This window comes from Mercenaria mercenaria, unplaced genomic scaffold (assembly GCF_021730395.1).
Source record: "Mercenaria mercenaria strain notata unplaced genomic scaffold, MADL_Memer_1 contig_5100, whole genome shotgun sequence".
NCBI classification, from domain to species: Eukaryota; Metazoa; Mollusca; class Bivalvia; order Venerida; family Veneridae; genus Mercenaria; species Mercenaria mercenaria.
The window spans coordinates 1-12,434 of NW_026463387.1; the positions used below are offsets into that span (position 1 = coordinate 1).

The following is a 12,434-nucleotide window of genomic DNA, read 5'->3' on the forward strand; positions in this document are numbered from 1 at the left end:
ATTCTTTGTGCCGCATCTTTATCTACCAGGGACTTTCAGAAGGAAGGCATTCGTTTCCTGATAGATATTTCATGAACGGGAAGGGCTAGATACTTGGGGTTGGTCTCATTTTGTAGCTAAATGTATACTGGAAACAGTGATAGGTAGTTTGTCTAGAGATTTTTTTTTTCACAACGGCCTGGGAAGTGAACCCATTGCTCGCAGGCTCGATTCTCGAGATTCTGGCCTTCAGTAGACATATGTATCTTTTGAAGGGCTCATATTTCACTACATATTTTTCATTTTGAACTCGTTAAGGATGAAAATAATGCCATGTTTTTGTCCCGGGTCCGATACTGGTGCCTGTGCCTGGTCACTAAATTATATATTTTAACACGACCAGTAAATAATTAATCTACATACATGTAGAGCAAAATCTGTTTCTATATAAAGTAACATACGATGAACGAGTTATACGATGAACGATATAATCGAAAATCCGTGTAGAAAGGTCAGAAATCTGCCATATGTTTTATATGAAAAAATATAGACGTACCTGAATTAAGTCCATGAAACAAAACTGCAGAACAGCCTTATCAAGGAAGCTTCCGTTGAAATCACCAGTACTTTTCAGCATTGTGAAAAAATCTATCCAGTACTGAACATTTTCATTTCTAAGTATACCCCACCAACGCTCAATTCTTTGATTATGGTTACTTGATCCTTGTAAAAAACAGCTGTTTGTTAAATGTTCGTCTCTCTGACCCCTAAGAAAAATGACCATCTGTCTGATGTAAACATTCTGGGTGCCATAATCTGACCTAGCACGCGTTGGACAGCCTTGCAAATGTTTCACAGCATTCATAAAATGACCAGCAATTATCTTAGGATAGCTGTTTGTTTTGTGCACCTCAAGCCATATTATGAAACGAGAAAATCCATCGATAGCTCCGTTGATACACAGCCCGTACAGTTTCAATTTATCATACCCGTCGATATGCCATAAATAATTAGGTCCAAGATTCAGGTACATCCGACGTTGAAGACGAGTTCTCCTTCTCTGTTCAATACCTTCTTTGTCACAAATATGCATCATCAGGCAAACTGTTTCCTGTGTAAAACATATTCCTCTCGAAGGAGTTTCTGATGCATCATCTTGTATCCAAGTTGTTTGCTGGATGTCATTACATTTTCCATGACATAGAGAACAACACTAAGTTCATCACTTTTATTTATGCGTCTAAATAACTTCATACGTGACAATATCCGTTTAAGGCTTCGTAAAGAAACTTTAAACCCATTTATTTTTTCAAGACAAAGTAATATTTCACGGTATTTCATACCAGATGCAAAATATGTTTTTATAAAGTCATCCATGCCGTGTAGTTTTAAATTACACACGTTTCCTTACTAAATAATAGTACACACGAGTATATTGTTCCACTGCGCATGCTGGAGAGTCTTTTAGTCAGTGACATACGTACGAGTTACTAAGTCCTACGTAGGAGATACTAACTCCTACGTAGGAGATACTAAGTCCTACGTAGGAGATACTAACTCCTACGTAGTACTTAATATGTCCTACGTAGGAGATACTATGTCCTACGTAGGAGATATTAAGTACTACGTAGGAGATACTAAGTCCTACGTAGGAGATACTATGTCCTACGTAGGAGATACTATGTCCTACGTAGGAGATACTAAGTCCTACGTAGGAGATACTATGTCCTACGTAGGAGATACTATGTCCTACGTAGGAGATAGTAAGTCCTACGTAGGAGATACTAACTCCTACATAGGAGATACTATGTCCTACGTAGGAGATACTAAGTCCTATGTAGGAGATACTAGGTACTACGTAGGAGATACTAACTCCTACGTAGGAGATAGTAAGTCGTACGTAAGACAAATTTAAATCTCTCTGCTGGCACCAGGACGCTTCCATAGAAAAGTATTTTATTTCGTTGGAGTGTGAAATCTGTGGTACATGTAGTTATCAAAAGAATCGATAGCTGAAATTCGTATATTATTGTGATTCTACCGGACGGAATTGCCTTCGACAATCCGTCTAAAAAGTGTTTACATGTCTGGAGCGGAATCTGAAAAGGAATTGTTTTTTTAAACTTTGAATATAGATAGGTGACTACAAAAGTGCAGGAACGATAACTACAGCACTAATGACTCTTGGTTATTTCCTGTTTCATTTTTGTCTTAGTTATTTCCTGTTTTATTTTTGTCTTGTGCCCGCACAGTTCACTATTTCGAATGGCAACGTTAATTAATTGATATCAACAATTATTTTTCATTCACTTTTTAACACTTGATCTAAGTGTTCAGTATACACTTCTAGTTGAAATGTCAATATCATATTTTCTTTTGATAAAATTTGTCATTGCGTGAATATTTACATGAAATCTAAGGGTTACGCCAATGACGTCAGATTATAACTGGGCCATCATTAATATTTTTGGCAGGCACATAGACAATTCCAATTCGTTTGGAATAAAAATAAGGAAAGAGAGAGAGAGAGAGATAGAGAGAGAGAGAGAGAGAGAGAGAGAGAGAGAGAGAGAGAGAGAGAGAAATGCTGAGCTGCGTAATGGTTAGGATAAAAAACATTTTATCAGTGGAACGAGCGTCATCAAGTTCAGGAGAGTACCGCTGACGACTCGTGGCTCAGACGTCAGAAGACAGTAACGCTGAGACACACTAGTTTTGAAAATTACGGAGCTCTTTGATACGGATCGGTTCATCATACTTCAGTGTCCTACTTCGTCAGAATATTATACGAACGTTTTACGCAAGTTAAAAAATGCACTCTAATGCGGGAAACTTCGGATATCAAGAGTTGTGTTGTTAATGTAATGTGATATGACAGCGTCATAATGACTTTTTGGCGTTTTAGTTGTAGTTAGTGGCGTTGCCTAGGAAACGGTGAATAAGGTTAACAAATCTGTAATTTGTATTCGAATTAAATAGGTTCTTATCTATCATATGTTCAAATGTCAGCAAAGTTGGAGAAGAAATAAAGATAGAGCACTTTGTAAACACCTCTTCTCTGCAATCTCTTTTTATTTTGCATTCTGTTAAGCATTTTTATAAATCGGTACTATCACATTTGTATAATTAGTTATGTATGTATAACGATTTTGTTCTTAACCTAAATCTCTGTGATGTTTCCTCCATTTTTACGTTTGGAAAATCTTGAACTTCTAGTTTCTGTTATTAAGCAACAGCAGATAATGAAATTATATCTGTTTATTACGTAACAAAGTGCCTTTAATATTATTGATGACATCCAAACTTACTACTGGCATTTTTTTATGTAGTGTTGCAATTAATTAAATGTATTTTTTTCAGACTGTCCGGATAGGACATTTGGCCCAAATTGTTCTAATATTTGTCATTGTTTTGACAAATCGGCATGTAACCAAATAAGTGGAACCTGTCAAAATGAATATTGTGAAGCCGGCTGGCAAGGTTCTTCCTGTAGTGAAGGTAACATTTGATTGATATTGAGCGTACTTAGAGATTTTAAGGAAGCAATTTAAACGCCATCAAAGTAATAGTACCTTTTGATTGCACAAACATATTCATAACCATTTATAATAAGACTTGTACATTATTATCACCAGAAAATGTGTACTGAACATTAGCATGTCAAACTTATTTCATTTCACTAATACTGTTGATACTTTTTGATAATTACGCAAAATGTTCATATATTGGTACACAAGTAAACTACACAGTGCACATTTACATGATACATTTTCTCGATGTTGTAACATTCACTTATTGTTTAGCAATTGACCCAATGGTATTATATTAATGTATTAAGAGATTGTTTTGTGTTAACGTTTAAATATATTATACTTACCAGTTCATTTTTCCTGTACTTCCGCTGATTGGCTGATTAGCACTTGCATTTATCATTTAATGCATTTTCTGTATCTAATTAAGTCGTTTTATAAATCGGTATACTCAGATTTATAAAAGTTTGCTCCTTGACATTCTAGCATAAACTGATGTTTTTGTCACTTTTCGAGGATGTTTTAACAGGAGAGAAGACATGTGTCAACAGAGATTTTCGCTCTCACGTGTTATTTTAGCACCTTTTAATATATGTGCGTTCCGTGGCTAGGCGTAAACGTATTACGGCACCAACACGGATAATTCAAAAAGAAAGGTCAATTTGAAAACACAACCTTGACATTCCATGGCAATTCATGAAATTTTAATGACGTTGAGGGACAATATATTCATTTGTTTGGTTTTACGCGTTTTATGCTAGAATAGCGTAAGCGCATATTCATTTCGAGTTGTAACATTTTCAAAATCCCTCGGAATTCTGCAGAATGATTTTATTGCATAAAAAAATAAAAATAAAAAGCATGCGTTATCCATTCCTGCAATGTCGCGCATGCTAATATTATGAGACGTTGTTTGCTCTGTTCTGCAAGTGTTGATCGGTGAACTTCTTCTATAAAGCTACAGGGAGAAGATCGAATGATAACCTCCTTATTACATATATAGTTGTCCTTTACGTCATGAAATGATTTTCAAATTTGTCACGTTCGAATTTCATATCTTGACTAAAATTGAACAATTGGAGTTACTGATTAGCATGTATGTAAACAGTATTGTGTAAGGTTAAAATAGTACACATTTTACAAATGTACGATTAACCACAGTATGAACTTGTTCAACAACTGAAATAGAGTTTTTAATTTTTCATTTCTTTTTTTATATATTAAGTGTCGTACTAAACCAACATAATTATAGATCCTATAGTGACTTTCATCCTTGATGCAAGACCTCTATTGCATACCCCTTTGTACCTTATTTCATAGAGGGTTCTCATTTGGGTAGTATCGCCGATCCTCCTTAAGCAAGCTGTGTGGTTTCCTTAACCATTTAAAGCCCTGAGTGGAGCCCGAACAAACAGCGCTGAGGGGCGAGTAATTTGAAGTCAACAACCTTAACAACTTGGCCACGGAGGCTCCAGGAGCTTTTAATAACTTGCTGTTACTGCATAATATTTAATTGTGCATGCGGATCTACATACGTAGGCCAGTTTGAGATAAATAATTATTGTAGATCAGTTTTACATATAGCCAGTCTAAACATTTGATTAGGATTTTCTAACTTTAATGTTAATATCTAAAGATAAGCTACTTAATATAAGATACGCATTGTATATTGTTAGTCTCAAATAATGAATTTTTTCAGAGTGCCAGTACAGGACATTTGGTCCAAATTGTTCTCAAGAATGTCACTGTTTCGACAATTCGACATGCCATCCTATAAGTGGAGTCTGCTATATTGGATATTGTGAAGCCGGCTGGCAAGATCCTGCTTGTAATAAAGGTAACATGATACAGTGATCTTGAACATGATACGAAATACACAATTATGCATATTGTTATAACTATGTAGGGGACAGGACAATGCGTTCGAGTTTGGTAACTGATACAGCAAAACATACCATGGAAAAATTTGCATCTTTTATGCTATAAAAAGATGTTATTATAGAAGAAACAAGATTCCAGATGTCAATCATCGCCTTAATACAAATACATCTCTAGAAAAGAATTTAAAAATAAAACCCATGTATTAACAGCACGTGAATTGCTTTGTTTTTACACGATTCTCTGCAAGACTCCTTCATTATAAAGTTTTGTTTGACTAAACTAATTTAAACACTTGTAAGGAGAACATTTTAATAACTGCTGTTGATGTTAAAACAACAACTGTGTCTTCTTTAAAAAATAGGAGAGGTTCTTCAATTACAATTGGTCTAGAGAAGATTTTGGCCATTTTAAATCTCTCTCACATTAGTCTTTGAAACAATATCAAAAGTGTTCGCAGTTTATGCATTTAAAAGGGTTTTTATGCTCTCTCTCTCATGTTTGCTTTAACCGCAGTTAGGGTAACGATCTGTGCAAGTGTTAATGTTGAACCTTTGTTCCTTAGATAACGCAGTTATTGAAATTTGATTTTATACTCACGTCTCTAAAAGCTGGTATGTTTTTATTTACCTTCCTTTACGGGATACCTCTGTTATATGATTTTGTTACTTGTTCACTAGACACATTCTCTAACTTGATGCTGTGTGGATGTTCTTATGTATAGATATTTCTTTGCTTTTCTGTTAGGATTTCCTTCAATAGATGCATTACTTGGAGACCCGCCGTTTTAAACAAGTGACATTACCATTTGTACATTCTGGAGTGCTCTTGAGTAAATTTGGTCTTTGTGATGTAATATTTGCCGTTCCTTAATGATCATGAAGTATTAGTGTATCGTTAGCGGACAAATCAACTTATGTTGGTGCCAGGGACGTGAGGGGTGTTCAACATTTCATTACCTCTTAGGAACAAGCTCAATCAAACTAAGTCTGCTATTGCTATGCTTGCTTCCAAAACAATTACATTTTATTATTGTCCTATTTGATGCAGAGTGAGAACATCATTTGCCAGTGACATAAACATTTTTGCAGATCAGATACTTGGTGATTTGTGTGTGTTTCTTTTAGACTCGGTTCCGTTTTTCAAGGCCAGCAGTTCCAAAGGAAACCATGTTTGGGAACGTGTTGCTTTCCTTTCACTTGTTCATCATTCCCTGTATTACTAAGATAATTTAGACTTTTTACTAACGGTACGACATACCCCGTTGTTCTGTTTATCTCAATTTATTACAGCAGATTTTGTTTCGGAGACATTTTAAATACAAGGTCAATGCAATTTTCTTCAGTGTATGTCAAGAGGTTGCATTTGGTGACGTGATTCAGCATTTTTCATACGTATGTTAAAATATGTTCATTTTGTCAGATTCTTCTCTAGACAATATTTCATAGGAATGTTTGACCAGGCTCTTTCTGTTCTATTTCATCGTGATGTTTACCCTACTTACGTCCAAAAGTAGAACATATGCCTGCGCTTCTAAAAAATAATCATTTTAGGTAGAGCACAATGCCATGAATAGAGATATCCGGCCGCGGAGAATGATTTCCCTGACAGTTTTAACAGGAGCATCAGCTCGTTGATTAATAAACGAATAAATGGTCATACGTTAGCATGCAATAAAATGTTTGAACAGGAATAGGAAAAATTTTATTTGTTACCGGCCATTTGAGCTAACCGGATATTTCCTGACTTTGTAAACAAATGCGCATAAACAAACAAGTATCGAACAACCAAAACTGTTGTTCGCTCAATCAAACGAAGTTCTAAAGTAAATTGAACACTGCATTATGAATAGTAAATCGCAAAAGATTACCTAATTGATGCTTAAAAGCAACTGTATATTTATTTCCAGTCGGAAATATATTGCTGCAACTGAAAGGTCAAGTTAATACACAGATGTCTTCTGTGGCTCATAACTGGACGGCAAATCGTGCCATTGACGGACGTGTTGGTCCAGATCCTGGTACATGTCACTGCTGCAGTGGAACGGAAAATTCTCAGCTTTCATGGTGGAGGCTTGATTTAAGCCAAAAAATTTCGATCAAGTCGATTATCATTTACAGCAGGGACGAAGGTCTGTATTTAAATTATAATATGACTTTCGAATAAACACCAATGATTGATCGTCATTTATTCTTTTCACACTGACAAATTTATTATCTTCATAACCTCCACCCATTAGCAGTCATCATCATCATCTATCATTTTCAACATTATCATTATAACATATTTATCATCGTTATCATCAGTATAAGTTATCATCAAATATCACCACTCATCATCATTTTTATCTTTTAAGGAACAACATAATTAATTAACATTAAGATAATTCATTATCGTCATCGCCATAACGCATCATCACCACTTCGTTTACATTGTATAGACTTACTGGGGAAAAGGAAACTTATCAGAAAAGATACTTGACAAGAAGATACTAATTGCATTCCAACTTGTAGCATTTTTTTTCCATGTCAATTTCTTAACCACAGAACCTAAACCAGTGACCGCGTGATATAGATTTACTACAATTGACCTTATCGCTTATAGTAACGATCGCACGTCATGTTTTCAAAGTCATTGTACAATTATATTGAATTGAAAACAAATCCAGCAATCAATTAAATTCCTTCAATCATAACACGCGTGTACCCTTTGTTATTGTCAACATGTTTGTCAAAATTGATGTAAAAACTCGGGTATGCAGACTAAAACACAGATTAACCGGTAGAGAAAAAAACCCAGTGAACTCTAGTATTTGAGGCTCAAATACATATCGGTGAACAGCGACGAAAGACAGATATAAGGGTCAATGCAGCACTTCCTGACTCCAGGGATATTTTTCTTACATTTCAAAGACTTATGACAATTACACCGGGCATTCAAAATTTGAAACATCCATTGCTTTCCGCATTACCTTCTTTAGAGGTACAAAAGAAGTAAATTTCCTTGCGTCATTATAATTATGTAGACTTGACGAATTTCTAATATACGATTTAAAAGTTTGCAATCTTAGAGTTTAAAATGTTAAATTTGCATGCATTATACATGTACACAAGAAATCATCTCCATTTAAATAATAAATGAATAAATGCTTTTAACTAACCATTTTAAGAAATGTTGTGATACCATTACTTATACAGTATGTGAAGTAAATTGATATAACATGTATCTACCTGGCTGTTTTGACCTATGTATCACGGATAGGTTCAAACAGTGTTTATTGTTTTTTTTTCATCAGTATGTATTGCCTTCACAAAGCATAGGTATTTTTATAAAGAAACATATACTAAATAATTAATTGTTGACTTATAAAACGCAGAACAACTAGTAACAATAAAATTATTGATAAAATTTAATTTGAATACAAAGATAACAGTGCCGTGCCGTAAAATAAAACACTTCTTGACTAATGAACCATACACTGCGATATGATAATTACAAGAAGAAAGTGATATTGACCTTGGCTTCACCTTGGTCAATTTGACTTTCTGCCTGTAAATTATTCGGTAACCTGACTCTGTCCGTAGCCAATTTTAAAGTAGTTCTGCACGTTTGATAAACCGAAAGTGATGGCGTAACGTCATTTATCCGGATCCGGAAAACGTAGAATAAAGCCTGGATTCGGTCTTCAGAAATGATAATTATTTTATAAAACAATAGCAACCTGTAAATAAAATTGTTACAATGGTACTGTTACTGTTTCTCTAAAGTTAAAATAAGATATTAAAACATCGGACACATTAAAATATTCAAAAATTGTCTTAAAATTAGCGTGAAAAGTGCGGTTCATTTAATCATGGTCAAATATCTCAAAAATAAGCACACGGACATATACATTTTATTTCACCACTTTATAGACCATATGTTTATTAACAGTTTTGGGAAATTTCACTAAATTCTACATTGTAGAAAACTTTCTGTTCGTGAAAATGTAATGAAAGTTATGATTTTCCCATAGAATGTTCTTCATGGTCTAAAAGGACCGGAATGTAACATTATTCAACGCGGAATGTATTTTATCATGTACAGAAATGTACTGGGTGGTCATGTGGTACAAATGCTTATCGTTGAAACGGAGAGAAAACTAGGTGCAATATAACTGTTTCCTGCCTGGTTAATAATAATATAAGAAAAGATCTTCCCTGCATTAATTCCTGCTGGCTAAAGTTCATTATAGATGCATTACAAAACCGTGGTATCAAGACATCACGGACAACAATACGTAAAATAATAATAATAATAATAATAAATCATATTCAAATTAAACAGTCATAATGGTACACATGCATATAAATACCTACAAAACCATAAAGATATATGCTTCACTGTATTTAGATATTTTTATATTTTGTTGGGCTTCTAAACTATTTAGGTCATATTGTGACTTTTCCAGCTCTAGTATGCGCACCTGACAGAATGTTGGTTTACTTTAAACGCAATGATTTAGCGTTTAGACACACAGGTTATTAAAGAAAAACAATTCTAGGAGGCATACAAGTCGCATAGAAATTATATAACTCGTCACTATAGAAAACATATACTTTTAAGTAACAGGGTTGTCGATATTTTGATTAGGTGTTTGTTATACAAACGCAGTGCGTTTATAATATAATGGTAGTGCTTTATGTATGACAACTTACAGCTCAATACTCTTCAAGTAGTTCTACGACTTTTATAAGGAACGGACCTACACAGTCATATGTTATACATTTTCAAAAGTAACAGACTCTCGTAACTAAGAGTTAACATTGTTTTTTGAAATGTTTCTTGCTGACAGTTGATAGTATCATATATCCCAGTAAATATTTGTGATAAGTGTCTGTTGTGTAATGGATCAGAAATACATGAAAAAGGTAATAGGTAAGGGTAGATTTCTCGGAAGCACAGAGCACCAAAACACAGTACCAGATCCATGCATTTACATAGTAGGCCCACAGCAAAAGGAACCTGTAATAGAAAAATATTTCAGACGGGTTGATTCAAATATCCAACAAGTACATATTAATATAAGCTAAATATTGATAAAAGGGGAAGGAACTGGTAAGGGGCGAAATGGGGTCGGGGGTGGGGGAGGAGGAGCTTAGATGAATAGTTTTGTTTTTATTACCTTTTTAAGTCTTACAGGAAATGTAAAAGATAATAGGTAAAGGTAGATTTCTCGGAAGCATAGCGCACCAAACACAGCCTCAGAGCCACGCATTTGCAAAGTAGGTCCACAACAAAAAGAAGCTGTAATGGAAATAATATTACAAACGGGTTGCTTCAAAAAATCTAACAAGTACATATAAATTTATGCCAAATATAGATAGAAGGGGTGGAAGTTGTTAGGGGTATAAAAGGGAGATAAGGGTGGGGGAGGTAGTTGAAGGGGAAAGTAGAACAGGGATGAATATACAAAGGGAATGCTACGTTCTTTAATCACAGTTACACTACAACGTAAACCACAGTAGAGCAGACATTCATGTACCAAAGGTAAACGCACAGCCACATCCAACTAACAAACACAGACAAAACAAAGACAAATATCAAACAGGTAACAATACAGAGACTACCTTTCAATCCAAAGCCAATTCTAAGACGTGCGTGTATAGCACATATACTCAATTTATTCAGCTATAAACAGAATTTTTTGTCTTAATCTAAATGTAGGTATTGACTGTAATACATATGACAAAACCAAAACCATCTTTGATCATGGAATGTAAATTATATCTGTATATACTGTGGAAACGTTTTAAAGTCGCTTCGTTTAGTTTTCTCGTATTTCGAAATATTTGTATGTACATTTTGATATATTTTGACATTGAAAACAATTATATATATATACACCGAAAGCAGTACAACTTTTGGAGGATATATCAACCAACAAAGTATTGTGAAGTTTCTACTTTTCTCTATTTTACTTAATGAAATAAAATGTAGGTAAACAATTATTTAAAACAATGTATTCGGACAATATTTTCTATATCGTTGGCGAAACCTAAAAATCCCAGAGAGTTTCTGTGATAAGATATATTAAGAAGAAAAAACTGACTAATGTACTATTGAAGATAAAGAGAGTGAGACATTTGGATTTTACGGCGAATCGACGAAAGCATATTGCCGTAGAAGATAAGGTATCCATACATTCTTCAATACGCATAGTACTTTTAGGTCGAACTGTAAAATGTGTGATTGAAATGGGATAGTATATTTACGTTATAACCAGGTTTATTATACTTTTATACATATGGGTAGGATACAACATATCAAATTTCACCTTCGGTCTGGTGCCTGTGTGCAGTTAACCTAACCGCTGTTGTGGGATTCTGTTCCAGTACGTACCTGTTCAAGCTAGTAACTTTCAACTTCTCTACACGAATCAGTGAGGTGGGGAACTAATGATATCAGACACAGTATCTTTTATAAAATAAAGTATACGCCATTCCATCGGGGAATTGAAAACACGACCTCACGATCCGTAGATCTGTGCTCTCCCTATTGCGCTGACCTGACGGAATGAACTTCTATGCTGATGGTATTTACACTTTTTGGAAGACTCGAGGTATCGGCAAATTATCGCTTGCATTCCGTGAAATAACTAAACGTTTATTAAAACAGTTTATGAGCCAGCTGTTTTATATAGACCGCATGTTTGCAATGCAGTGCTATTTCAGTTGTTTTTTTAAAAGATTGTATCTGATGGAATGAGCGAAAGCCCCAACGATAGCTAGTTCTTAACAACAAGGAAACATATACAACAGGGAAAGCAACGTTTCAAAAAAAATACAGCCTCCCCAAAGGCACAGACGAACAACACTCGCACCACACACACACACACACACACACACACACACACACACGCACTCATGGACAAAACAATAAAACACAGGAACACAGTGGGGCGCCTAGGAACGGTCAGTGGCAAAACCAACACTTGGGGAGTTTAAACCAGTTTATGGTGCACCTAACCTCACTGTTATCCCCACCATGTTCCAAAGGCACAAGACA

At 34.9% G+C, this 12,434-nt stretch overlaps 1 protein-coding gene across 1 annotated transcript in view; it reads left to right on the forward strand.

The window, feature by feature from the left end:
- Positions 1-7,314: 7,314 nt before the first annotated feature.
- The window catches only part of LOC128554536 (uncharacterized), a gene marked incomplete at its 5' end in the record, with an annotated part of 75,271 nt that continues 70,151 nt past the window's right edge, over positions 7,315-12,434 (forward strand). Inside the window, 1 exon segment of the mRNA XM_053535810.1 lies at positions 7,315-7,518. Coding sequence (XP_053391785.1) covers positions 7,315-7,518 — 204 coding nt within the window.